The following is a 13,498-nucleotide window of genomic DNA, read 5'->3' as shown; positions in this document are numbered from 1 at the left end:
ACACAGCAGAGAGTTACGTGACCCTAGGGCTGCTCCACCAGTCGGGTCCCCAGCCTCCACTCGGAGCTGCCTCTCTTCCACCTGCACCTTCCATTCAGCTTTTCTTCCTAGGACCTGTTAGGCCGCTTTCACATTCAAGCACTCCGCCGGATCTCATCTGAATCTCACTGTTGCCTTTGGGCCCCATCCCCCAGGAGTCAGGCTCAGCTTCTCCCCTCTCCCCGGGCCGTCGCCCTTCTTTTCCCGGTCTTATTTGGCAGGCACTTCAGGGAAGCCCAGAGGCCGTGAGCGCCGGGAAGCGCGGAGCCCACTTACGTTGCTTAGCAACGGGCACGACTCTTCCGCCTCCGCCTCTTCGAGCTGCTGGGCAGAGACATACCAGCCCCGCTGGGCGTTGAGGGTCCCCCCGGGCGCCTGCATGCTGCTCGCTGGCGGACTGCCAGGTCCATCTGCCAGCTAATATCCCTGCCGTCTCGTCGTTAGGCGCGCCAGAGGCGGGGCTGCGAGCCCTGCCCTTCCCGTTCCCGTACCTCTCTAGGGTGGGGAAGAAAGGAAGGAATCGGCGCGAGCTGCTGACGCCCGCCCCTCGGCGGCGAGCGGTGATGACGTCATCGAGGGCCTACCTCTCCGCCCGCCGTCCCTTTCCGAGCTGCACCAGAGCATGAGGTGAGGGGTCTGGTCTAGGAGCCCGCGGCGGGGCGGCGCCGGGAATTGAGATGGTGACCTTGGTGAGGTGGCGGCCGCGGTACCCTTGATAGTCCCAAGGGGCTGTGGGTCCGGTGGCGGTACCCGCCCGCCTGGGCTGCTCTCCGCCTCGCGCTGCCTGGGCGAGGAAGCGTCGCGAGGTCACCCCCGCGCCCCGGTGCTGAGCCTCGGTCCGAGTACAGCGTGGTGAGGAGTCTGCTTAATCTTCCCAAAAGCTTTCTGCTAGAGCCTTTAGCTCATTTTACAGGTGGGAAACCGAGACTCAGATTGAGTAATTTACCCAAGATGACATCGCTGGGTAACTGCTAGACCCATTTTGAACCCTGTGAAGTTTGTTGCTTTTCAGGGTTCCGGGGCAGGGCGCTTTCCACTTACAATTACTTCTTTGGTATTCTAGAAGGCAAGCCGAATAACTGATACTGTTAATGGGATGTGCATATAACACTCAGCAAAATCCTCCTCAAGATACTGAAACCTCTAGTTAGAGGCAGGACTTGTGGCAGTCAAGACAAACAACCTAGCAGTATGTTAAGAACACAAGCACTGAAGACAGCAGGCCTGGCTTTCAGTCCTTGCTTAGCCACTTACCAGCAACGAGGCGTCTGGTGAATTAACCTACTTGTGAGCTTTAGTTTACTCACAAAATGAGGGTGCGATCCCACACACCTCCCAAGATTGATCAAGTGTGAAAAGCATTTAGCACAGCGTCTGACACAATAAGCACCCATAAGAATATCCTAGTAGGGGCCGCCCGGTGGCTGAGTGGTTAAGTCCGCGCGCTCCGCGTCGTGGCCCAGGGTTTCGCCGGTTGGGATCCCGGCGCCGACATGGCGCACTCATCAAGTCATGCTGAGGCGGGTCCCACATGCCACAACTAGGACCCACAGCTAAAAAATATACAGCTATGTACTAGGGGGCTTTCGGGAGAAAAAGGAAAAATAAAAAAAAAATTAAAAGAATATCCTAGTAAATACTGCCCCTGATAAAGTCATAAATATAATGACCGTTTCATTTAGAGATGATCCTTTAACGCCAATCTCAGATGTATTCTCTAGAAAATTGTGGGTGGAGAGCTTCATGGAGTATAGGAAGGCTGATGGATCACTAAGCCTTTGTCTTGCCAGCAGGTGGGCTGAAATTGCAAATTTATTATTTGCCACTAATAAAAGTCATCCTATCCTGGAAAAGATAGTATACTTTGTACGTGCCGCTAAAAGTTTTAATTAGCAGCATTTAGCAGGTTATTTAAAACAGGATTTAAATTTCTATTCTCAAAACCTAGTGTGAACATGAAGTTAGTTTGTAGCTTTATGGTATTTTCTTAATACTTTTTTTAGGATCTTATGGAGGCCATTTGCATTCTCAAGAAGACTTCTCAAAGTGGAAAACTGTAGAATAACTGAATCAGAATCAATTCCACTAGCTTGGACATCACTGATACAGAAGCTTAGCAGAGCAACTGGTATTTTCTTGTTGGATCAAAGAAAAAGATTCTCAACCATGCCTGAAACAGAAACAAATCAGAGAGACTCTGAATTGTTTGCACCCCCCTCTGATGTTCGAGGAATGACAAAACTTGATAGAACAGCTTTTAAAAAGACAGTCACCATCCCAGTGCTTAAAGTGAGGAAAGAAATAGTCAGTAAATTGATGCGATCCCTTAAAAGGGCAGCACTGCAGCGCCCAGGCATAAAACGTGTGATTGAAGACCCAGAAGATGAAGAAAGCAGGCTAATTATGTTGGATCCCTATAAAATGTTTACTAATGATTCCTTTGAGAAAGCAGAACTAGATATTTTAAGACAGCTTAATGTCAATCCACAGATATCTAAATATAATTTGGAACTAACTTACGAAAATTTTAAGTCAGAAGAAATCTTGAGAGCTGTGCTTCCTGAAGGTCAAGATGTGACTTCTGGGTTCAGCAGAGTTGGACATATAGCTCACCTGAACCTTCGAGATCATCAACTACCTTTCAAGCATTTAATTGGTAGGTGTGTTGTAGTCATGTTTTCATACTAGAAATCAATTAGCAAGTTCTAATTTTAGTTTTGAAAATTATTTTTTAAGATGCTAAATTAGAGAAGCAGGACATTTTATCATTTTGAGCTACGTACCCTCTCTTTTGAGGGTCATTTTGGAATACCCTTGCCAGAGTCATGGCAAGCTCCCAATATCGTAAAGCTTTTGCATACACAATACATAAGCATAGATTAAACTTGAATCAGTTGCTTTGGCAGAATTTTTTGGCAGTTCGTCATCTTAGTACACAGGACTTTTGGGCCTTCAAGACTGTGTTGAATGCTAGGTTTCATAAATTTGAGTGTTTTATAGTCAAAAGTGCAAGACGCTCATGCTTTCATCGATTGAACTAATTGAGCTTTTTCTATATGTCAGGCACCATACTTTGTTTTTTAGTGCTCCTAGCCTTTTAGAAATGATGCTTGTGTATGTCATACCTCTGTGGGCCCACATTTGAACCTGGGTCCTTTATTTGGTATAAGAAAAAAGTAGGAGACTAATCAGAATTGCTCTTGACCTTATATAAATATTTGATGGCCATGCATTCTCCAGATTTTTTTTTAATGTAGAGTAATTGTCAGAACTTCTGGGAATGATGTTCAACTTTAAAATGTAGTGCTCAGTATTTTGCGTGGGTAGGATTTCAGAAATATGCTATTATGTATGCGTTTCCTTTGTTTTTATTGATGAAAGGGGTTGATAATGCTTAGTGATAACATAATAAATACTTAAGCAGATCCTTATAATTATGACTGGGTGCAATTGTCAGCTCTAGGCTTTCCTTTGAGCCATTGCCTATCTTAACTCAAACATTCCTTTTGGCATTCCTATTTTATAACCTCTCTTTCATAAAGGAGCGCTCACTGATTAAAAGCAAAACATTTTCACACAATGATAATTTTAAAGCTTTACTACAGACCTTCAGAACAGGTTTGTGTTTTTTTTTTAATTTCATTCGTCATTTCAGACTAATTTTTGTACCTTAAAAATTGAGTTCTGATACCTGAAGTAGAAGAGGATAAGAGCAATGATTGGCTGGAGTTTATTAATATTATCCTATTTAAAATCCGGTATCTAATTATCAGAGAGAAATTAGACAAATTCTGGTTGTATTTCAGCATGTTTATATTATTGAGGACTTTTTACTAACTTACAAATCAAATTATCTTTCCTTATGCAGTGGGATAGCATATAGATTCTGAAAAATTTTTTTAAATGCTGACAAAAAAAGTAGACTGATTAAACGGTGTCAAAATACCATTTTTGGCATATTTTATTATCGTTGTAGCTTTTTCTGCTCTGGCAAGTATTTGACAAAAAGAACAAATAAATGAACATTTAAAAAAATAAGATTCTAAAGAATCTATATTGCTTTTATTTGAAAACATTATTTTGCTAGTATCTATTTCCAAAGTGGGGGCATGGATCTCAGGTGCACAGTAAAGCAAACATTTGGTTTGAGGCCAATGGGGACGGCCGGTGTTTTCTGAGACCATTTGTTGCCACAGTCCTTACGTCTCCTTTTCATTCTTTACCAGTTCTCTATGGTCTAGCTTTTTGCTTATTGTGTATTGGTACATTTGAGGAGATATAGTAGAAAACATGGAAAAATATTAGGTAGACCCAAACTCCTCAAAATTTTTCCTTTAAAAATGTGCCCATACATTTTTTTGTGTTGTATTCGAGGCCATCAGACATTAACTTTAGTAATCTGTTGAAGTTTTAAAATTGCATACTACTTTATACGTTAGATGCAGTTTTTGTCCATAAATCAAAATACAGTTCATTTCCATTTCATATTTGCAGTTTTAGCTTTTGTTTTGCAACCAGTAGGCAATATTTATTACAAATTCTCATCTTTTCTTTTAGGCCAAGTTATGATTGACAAAAATCCAGGAATCACTTCAGCAGTAAATAAAATCAATAATATTGATAATACATATCGAAATTTCCAAATGGAAGTGCTATCTGGAGAGGAGAATATGATGACCAAGGTATAGAGTATTTTATTGTCTCCTAGTGTGGTATATATCAAGATTCATATTTAGATGACAAAGATTAAAAATATTTATAATATCAAGTATTGATGAGAGAATGTAAACATTTATATATTCTGTTGATGGGACTACATATAAACATTTAGAAAGAGTATCTGGTAACATGCTGCAATTTTGAATGGGTACACCCTTTGACCTAACATTCCATTTATAAGAAGTTATCCCAAGGATATAGCTGGACAAAATTGTAATGATGTAGGTACTAGGTTCTTCATCATCATTTTTATAATAACAAAGAAACAGAGGAATGGAAACAACCTAAATATTCATCAGTAGAGAACTGATTAAATTCTGGTATAACAATACAGTGGAATATTCTATCATTAAAGATTATTTAGCTTCATACTTATTAAATTGCCCATTGACAGGTTAAGTGACAAAATAGCAAGTTGTAGAACAGTATATATACTGGACTTCCATTTTAACTAAATATCTTTGTAAATATGCACACACATCAAATGTTAACAGTGGTATATTTTTATTTGGTGTAGTTACTGGTGACCTTTGTTATCATCTTTATACTTTTCTACTGAGCACGTATTTTTTTTAATAATAAAAACAAATCTATTTAAAAGAAAAATAATTTAAAATACGTAGGAACAGATTCCTGGTATAAACCACTTTCTCCTCCCCCACCTCGACAATCCTCTGGAGTACTGACTATAATAAACTTTTTTTAACCCAAAAGTCTTAGATAATTATATGTTAATAGTATGTGAAATTTTGTACCCAAGCAGGAAATAGGTTAACTCTCCATAATTTGACAAAAATTTTAATAACAAAGGCCACTCTTAAATTGTTACACATACCTTTTAAACAGGACTTTATAAAACTCAGGCGAGAGTTTATGCAGAGTAATTATTTTTTAAGATTCTGAGCCACATGGACTTAGGTGAATATCTTAAGCATAATATTATTTCTCCATAATTTAATTGTATCAGAATATTAGAATACCATTTACTACACACTTACTGTTAGGCCCGGAGCCAAAAGCTTCAAATATAACAAAACCTAAGAAGCCCACAAGATAATGGTTGCAGATGAAGTAACAAGGAATGACTCAGCAGGGTGTCTGGAGCCAGGCTTCTGACTCTAGAGCCCATGCATGGTCTTTCCCTGTATACCAACCCCCCACTGCCTACTGCTTGTGTATAATGCACGAGGTCTGTTATGGCAAGTAAGATTTGAAAGTGAATCCTTTGGTAATAAGTGCTTATCTCAGCTGACACTAAGGCATAACCTTTAGGTATACCCTGATTGACCACTGTGCATGTTCTTCACTTGGTACTGACCGTTCGAGTAACAGGGAGCATCATTCTTCCAGAGAGAGGATCTAAAATTTCTGAGAAACTTCTGGAGATATTAACTGGCCTCACATATATCATAAACACCAGAATTCTAATTAAAATGCCTTTAAATGTACTGTTATTTGCTGTTAATAGTTGTAAAGTTAAATGTGTGATTGTGCATGGGTGCTCCCATCCAATACCAGTGACTGGAATTTAAGACTAAGCAGATTAACCAAAAGCGTAATACCTTTTTCAGGTTCGAGAAAACAACTACACCTATGAATTTGATTTTTCAAAAGTCTATTGGAATCCTCGCCTCTCTACAGAACACAGCCGTATCACAGAACTTCTCAAACCTGGAGATGTCCTATTTGATGTTTTTGCTGGGGTTGGGCCCTTTGCCATTCCAGTAGCAAAGAAAAACTGCACTGTATTTGCCAATGATCTCAATCCTGAATCCCATAAGTGGCTACTGCACAATTGTAAATTAAATAAAGTGGACCAAAAGGTGAAAGTCTTTAACTTGGATGGGAAAGACTTCCTCCAAGGACCAGTCAGAGAAGAGTTAATGCAGCAGCTGGGACCACTGTCAAAAGAAAGAAAACACTCTGTGCACATTGTCATGAACTTGCCAGCAAAGGCTATCGAGTTTCTCAGTGCTTTCAAATTGCTTTTAGATGGGCAGCCATGCGGCAGTGAACTCCTTCCCATAGTGCACTGTTACAGCTTTTCCAAAGATGCTAACCCTGCTAAGGACGTTCAGCAACGAGCTGGAGCTGTGTTAGGCATCTCCTTGGAGGCATGCAGTTCAGTTCATCTAGTGAGAAATGTGGCCCCGAACAAGGAAATGTTATGCATCACCTTTCAGATTCCTGCTGCTGTACTCTACAAGAACCAGACCCCAAATCCAGGTGAGCAATTTCTGGGAAATTAAATGTGACTTATAATACCGTTCATGGAGCTTTCTTGGGCTACATTTATATTTTATATTATTTATTAGATTTGGAAATAGGTAAAACTAATTCTAGTTAAGATATTTCAGTTCAAGACCCCTTGCCATTCAATTGAAAGTTTGTACCAATTTCACAAATTTTAGTGTGACACACTGTTCAGTCTAGTAGAAGGCTATTTCATTAAAATAATAAATCCACAGGAATGTTACTATTTCGTGTATAAATTGAGTAGATTAAAAATCTTTAAAATGCCTATATTCCTTGCTTTTTAAAAGCATTTTCAAATGTTAAATATCTTATCTAATACAGGTTTTCTGGATTTGTTACAGAGAATTATGAAGATCCACCTTTTAAACGCCGGAGGACAGATAAAGCCTTTTCAGAAGAAAAAACACAAATTGCTTCAGTCACTTAATTGAAAATGCTTTCTCCATCTCCCCACTAAACTTTTATGTATTGAAATGTAATTTGTATGATTTCATAACATTATACCAGTTGCTTTAGTATTGAACTCATGTTTTGCCCTTGCTATCTTATAAATTGAGGATTATCAAATTAAAATTTAAATTAAATAACTCTACTAAATATATTTTTATTTTCTAAGTTGTAATATATAATTATAATTTTACAATCTAAATTATATCTAATTTTTATTAGATGTATTAAAATATTGTCTCTTTTGGGAAAATAGTTTTTGAAGCATATGTGCTAACTAGGAAGGCAGCAATATCACTTTGCAGTTATCCTTACTTTAAAGTGTAGCTAAGTTTTATGTAAGTACCCCTACACTATCACAGTAAAAGTATCAAAAAATGAGATTATTTAGATCAGAGATAGGAAAACTCTGTCTAGCGGCCAAATCTGGTCTACCATCTGTTTTTCTATGGCAAGTGCCCTAAGAATTGTTCTTACATTTTTAAATGGTTGAAAAAGAATCCAAAGAACATTCTGTGACCTGAAAATTATATGAAATTTGAATTTCCTTGTCCATAAATAAAGTTTTATTGGAACATATCCTGCTCATTTGTTTACATATTGTCTATGGCTGCTTTCATGGTAGAACAGCAGAACTGAGTAGTTGCAGCACAAACTGGGTGTGATTCTCATTACTTCATACTGCTGCTCAGCACGCTACAAATCATAGTTGACATGGTTATAACTTAGCGTTTTGAGTTCCATGGGTATCATCAAGCTGTAACATTTTTCTTTATTATTACCAGTGTATATCCATCATTTCAAAACAAGGTAAGTGGGCTTCTAAAGTGCTTTTAAGGCACAGTAGAATGTAAATTATTTTGAAATTGAATTAGATGACAAAGCATCTATACCTGAGCTAAAATACAATATATGTTGACATTACCAAAAGAAACATTCATCACAGCATTTCCAACTCAGAGAAGCAACTGTCAGAAAAATCAAAAAATTTAAACTGGAAATCTCTCATCATAGCAGAATTTCTTCATAAAATAAAAAATGAAAATGAGGCTGCAACCAAAGTAAGTCAAGTCTCCAATAAAGTCAGTCTCTTTTGTGAGCCAAGCACGGAAAGCCATTTACTGACGGTGAGGTTGTTTGAATGCAGCAGCCAAAAAAATGTGTCCAGAGACAGTAAACTTGCTTAAGACTCTGGGCCTTTTAGCAAGAACAGTTGGTCAAAGAGTTGAGGACATTGGGAGCAACATCAGTAATCAATTTGAAAGGTAAATGAGTCCAAGTGGTTCTTTGACTTGGTGAGTTGACAGATGTTACTAAAACTGCTGTTCTTGTTTATTTAAGCATCAATGCTCAGTTTGAAGTTACTGAAGAATTAGCCTCTATGAATTCTGCATGGAATAACTACAGGTGAATATTTTCAAAGTTGAGAAAACAGTAATTCTATACAACCTGAAGTGGAATCTGCTAAGATGTGTTATAAATGATGGTGGCAAAAAAACAGGTGAGGTAGAAAAAGACCTAATTGGACAAATTTACAAAGCTTGTGAAAAATGTAAGGTATTTAAAACCTATGGTTATTCACTGTATTATTCACTAGCACGTATGATGCAGAAAATTTTGACTCTATCATGTTACTGAACCAGTAGTGTCAATGGTAAACAAACTTCATTTGCTTTCAGACTTTAACCATCTTCAATTCCTTGAATTTTGTCAGAAATTGAAGCTGAATTTCCTGACTTGCTTGATCTAAGTTTCATTTGTCTAACAATTATAAAGTTTGATTGCAATTTTTTGAGCTCAGGTTCAAGACTGAAATTTGTCTTAAGAAGAACCACCCTTAAACACTATTTTAGAACACTGAATGGCTTTGGAAGTTAACTTTCGCTAAAGACTTGATAATATTTCTTAAAGATTTCAACCTACCATTACAAGGCAAACATAACTTTAATGAGAAACATATTGCGGTAAAGTCATTTTAACAATTGATGTTTGAATCACAATATCCTGTGTTATACATTTCTCATACTATCAAAAGTCCAAACAAGAGACAAGACTTCCATTCTCACGTAAATTGCCAGTGGATATATTATCTGAGCTCAGCATTTTGGGGACTTTTGTGCAAATGCAAAGGAAGTTTCCATATTTCAAAATCCATTTAACTACAATTGAGCTTCCACCTAATCTTCAATTGGAAGTGATTAATGTACTATGTAATGATATGCTAAAAGGCAAATATCAAGAGAAAACATCTAATAGAATTTTACAAATGCCTTCCAAGTGATAAATACACTCAGTTAAAACCATATGCTCCTGGACTGATAGCAGTATTTGGCAGTATCTATCTGTGTGAAAAGACATTTTTAAAGATGATATGTATAAAATCTCATTACAGATAACCATTAGCAAGTTATCATTAACTGATTTTGATGATAGGAAACACTCAGAATCCCAGTTAAAGGAAGTGTTATTCCCTAAAAAGAGGCATTACAAAAAATGTACTCGATATTTTGAATTTTAATTACAAAAATTGTGCCAATTTATTTTATCTTGTTATATAAGTAACTACATAATGTCCTAGATTTTGCCTCTTACCCCACAAAGTCTAAAATATTTACTATCTGGCCCCACAGAAAAAGTTTGAGGACCCCTGATTTAAATCATTTATTGCAAATTCAAATGCCTTCAGAAGCCAGGCAAGTAATGTAAATAGAGGAAGGCAATAAATGGTAAGAAGTGTAGGCAAGTAATGAATTGAAGGCCTCAATCCTTTCCTAAAGGCACTTAAAATTGTTTTGAAACTCAACCCAAACTTTCCTCTGCAAGGCCTTGGGTCTAATTCAGCCAGGGATTGCTAGTTTAAAACTTCAAATCTTCTTCCCCTCCCTCCCCTCCAAGTGAGGAGTAGGCCGGTCAGGGGTCAGCAAACTCTCTTGAAAGGGCCAGATAGTATTTTAGGCTTCGCGAGCCATAAGGTCTCTGTTGCTTCTCAACTCCACTCCAATGTAGTAGCCCAAAAGCAGCCATGAACTATACATAAACACTGTTCCAAAAAAACTGTATTTATGGACACAAATTTTAATTGCATACGCTTTTCACGTGTTAAAAAGTCTATTATTGTGGCTTTTTTCAACCTTAAAAAAACATAGACACCAATCAGCTCATGGAGCATACAAAAACAGGCAGCAGCTGGATTTGGCCAGGGGTCCATAGTTTGCCTTCGCCTGATCTAGGTAAAGAGAATTAATTTGCAAGTAGGAATAGAATTTTTCCTAGTACTGTACATTGATGTGCTAGGTTATGAATATTAAGTGGGGGTATAAATGTTCTTATAAATGATATTCACACAGATAAAGTGGTAAGATTGTTGCCTCCATTTAGTCATCCCTTAGACAAAATATGCAGTATATATAATTGTAAAGAAAAGAGAATCTTTAAAAGCTTCTATTAACATTTTAGCCCCTCCCCCCTTTTCCCTCAGAGTACTTAAGTGAACATGTCTTATTAGATTACACATGGTCCCGGACTTAGAATGATTCCACTTAGGATTTTTCGACTTTACGTGATGCAAAAGCAATATGCAGACAGTAGAAACCGTACTTCGAATTTTAAATTGTGATCTTTTCCTGGGCTAGCGATGTGCGGGCCGATCCTCTCCCTGATGCTGGGCAGCAACAGCGAGCGCAGCTCCTAGTCAGCCATGCGATCGCCAGGGCGAACAACCGAGACACTTACAACCAGTCTGTTTTGTCACTTTCAGTACAGTATTCAGTAAATTACATGAGATATTCAGCACTTTATTATAAAATAGGTTTTGTGTCATTTGATTTTGCCCAAATGTAGGCTAATGTAAGTGTCCTGAGCACATTTAAGATAGGCGAGGCTAAGCTGTGATGTTCTGTAGGTTAGGTGTATTAAATGCATTTGTGAGTTACGACATTTTCAATTTACGACAGATTTTTTTGGGATTTAACCCCATTGTAAGTCAAGGAAGATTTGTATTTAAATCTAGGCCCTCTCTAAACTTTTTCATGTGATACCTGGTAAGTGAACTCTTGATGAATCTATTAGAAAATGATAGCTAGAAAGCTCATTAGATACAATTTTTTGGTTTTGTTAACTTTTTGTCAAGGTTTCTGCCACCTTAATTGGATTTTGAAATGATTTTCCGACCACCTATTGACAGCTTAAAGATAACTTGAAGAGAAGCTTAGATCAACTATGTATTGAATGAAATTAAGGAATACTAAGTAATAATGCATCCTAACTACGATGTAAATGTATTCAATACCATTAATAGCTGTTCAAATCATGTTCTACATGTGAATTTCTGAGAACTTCTCTCAAGGATATCAACAAGGTTATTTAGTTGATGTCATTTATATCCCATAAAAGAACTAGATACTTGATCTGTAAAGTTCCCTGGGAATCTTAAGGAGTTTGACTCCTCGGACTTGGTTTTCCAAGCTGTTGTGTGTAAGTTTACAGTTTGACGGTCGTCTCTAGAGCATGGACTCTGGAGTTTGACCCTGTGGGTTCAAATCTAAATTGCTATTTTTAAGTTATTTGTGGGTCATTCTAGTTGTGGCATGTGGGACGCCGCCTCTGCATGGCTTGATGAGCGGTGCCAGTCTGCGCCCAGGATCCCAACAGGCGAAACCCCGGGCTGCTGAGGGAGCGCACAAACTTAACCACTCAGCCACGGGGCTGGCCCCTGCTTTTTTTTTAAAGACTAAATACCTTACTTTAGCAGTTGAGTACAGCAAAGCCTTAACCATAAATTCAATGTTCTCACTATTCTTTGAACAGGTTTATTGATTGTACTTAAAACACTAAACCTCAACTGGGAATACTAATAGATATGAGAAATAGGATGCAGCCTGGTAGAATACAGGTAGAACTAGACTTAGATAAGAAACCTGTATTCTAATTCTGGCTTTTTACTAACTTGGTATATCATCTTGGCCTACTCAATTATTTGATGCCTTGGTTTTCTCAATTATCAAAGCTGGTTGGAAGTATTGTAAAGAAGAACATGTACCCCTGAAATTAATACCTCCTTAGTCAAATAAGATGGAGTTGTTACATATGAATATTTCACCCTAATGTAACCACAAATCTTGTTTCACATAACTTTCCACCCATAAAAATAACATCTGTTATAATAGAGATATGATACGAAATCCTTTAATTTCCTTGAGAAACTATGTCCCATATCCAGTGATCTATGTAACAGACTCGTAAAAGGTTGAGATGCTACAAACATCCAAACTCTCTCTCTTTTTCGTTTTCTGGGGTTTTTTTGCTGAGGAAGATTCGCCCTGAGCTCACATCTGTGTCCCTCTTCCTGTTTTGTATGTGGGTCGCCGCCACAGCATGGCCACTGACGAGTGGTCTAGGTCCACACCCAGGAATAGAACCCAGTGCCAAAGCAGAGCACTCCAAACTAAACCACTAGGCCATGGGGCCGGCCCCCACACCCAAACTCTTTAAGCAAAATCCTGGGTATACTAAAAGCCTTTGAAGTTTCAATGGAAACTACACAAGAGTCTGCAATTACTCATAGGGAAATTTCATTTAAAATGTATCCATTCCAGTCTCCAAGGTTTCATCATAAAATGAGCTCACATTTGAGGTGAAAGGTGCCATTTAAGTATTAAATTTTATTAACTTACTTCTTTGAATTTGTCATTAAAGCAGGTTAATACTCTGCTCTGGCTTATCCTGAGTGTAGCTCACAGCTGGGAACTGTAACACCTGGATCAAGGCTTGTCTCACTTTCCACTGCTCAAAACAGGCGCTGAGTCCTTAAAATTGAGACAGTGACACTACCACAGGTCAGGCTTTACTTGCCACAATCTGTTGGTAGAAGGAAATATATCCACTTGTCTGGACTAGTATTAAGATGATATTGGGAAAAAAAGGAACATTTTATGAGAAGAAATAATAGACTTGGATATTAATACTAAACGTCGTATTCAAAATGGCATTTTAAAATGTGTTCAAGTAAAACACTGTAATAAGAGAAAAACCACAAAAC

The 13,498-nt window shown here is 38.0% G+C and overlaps 2 protein-coding genes across 8 annotated transcripts in view; one reads left to right on the top strand and one right to left on the bottom strand.

The window, feature by feature from the left end:
• SLC38A6 (solute carrier family 38 member 6) overlaps positions 1–586 on the bottom strand; it is a 58,620-nt gene extending 58,034 nt beyond the window's left edge. The window contains exon 1 of one of the 2 annotated variants that reach the window (XM_008539205.2): positions 316–586. In XM_008539205.2, coding sequence (XP_008537427.1) covers positions 316–420 — 105 coding nt within the window. In that variant the 5' untranslated portion in view covers positions 421–586. Of the gene's footprint in view, positions 1–2 lie in introns of both variants that reach the window. The other variant, XM_008539206.2, reaches the window with a different exon arrangement.
• TRMT5 (tRNA methyltransferase 5) lies at positions 522–8,040 on the top strand. Of its 6 annotated transcripts, none has more exons than XM_070593135.1 (5): positions 522–666; positions 2,043–2,695; positions 4,597–4,721; positions 6,330–6,984; positions 7,336–8,040. In XM_070593135.1, the coding sequence occupies exons 1-5, from the start codon at positions 662–664 to the stop codon at positions 7,443–7,445; spliced, it is 1,548 nt and encodes a 515-aa protein (XP_070449236.1). In that variant the 5' UTR covers positions 522–661; the 3' UTR covers positions 7,446–8,040. The 6 variants fall into 6 exon arrangements, with proteins under 6 accessions (XP_070449236.1, XP_070449237.1, XP_070449240.1 ...); XM_070593136.1 differs by having other exon boundaries at positions 530–666; positions 7,356–8,040; XM_070593139.1 differs by having other exon boundaries at positions 584–891; positions 7,356–8,040.
• The last annotated feature ends 5,458 nt before the right edge of the window (positions 8,041–13,498 follow it).

The sequence above is a fragment of the Equus przewalskii genome, chromosome 25, assembly GCF_037783145.1.
Source record: "Equus przewalskii isolate Varuska chromosome 25, EquPr2, whole genome shotgun sequence".
Taxonomy (NCBI): Eukaryota; Metazoa; Chordata; class Mammalia; order Perissodactyla; family Equidae; genus Equus; species Equus przewalskii.
This window is presented reverse-complemented; position numbering and strand designations above follow the sequence as displayed.

Excerpts from the sequence above, each read along its gene's own strand:
- TRMT5 (XM_070593135.1), top strand. Across the intron at positions 4,722-6,329 it reads AGGAGAATATGATGACCAAG|GTTCGAGAAAACAACTACAC; the intron begins GTATAGAGTATT and ends TACCTTTTTCAG. Across the intron at positions 6,985-7,335 it reads GAACCAGACCCCAAATCCAG|GTTTTCTGGATTTGTTACAG; the intron begins GTGAGCAATTTC and ends TATCTAATACAG.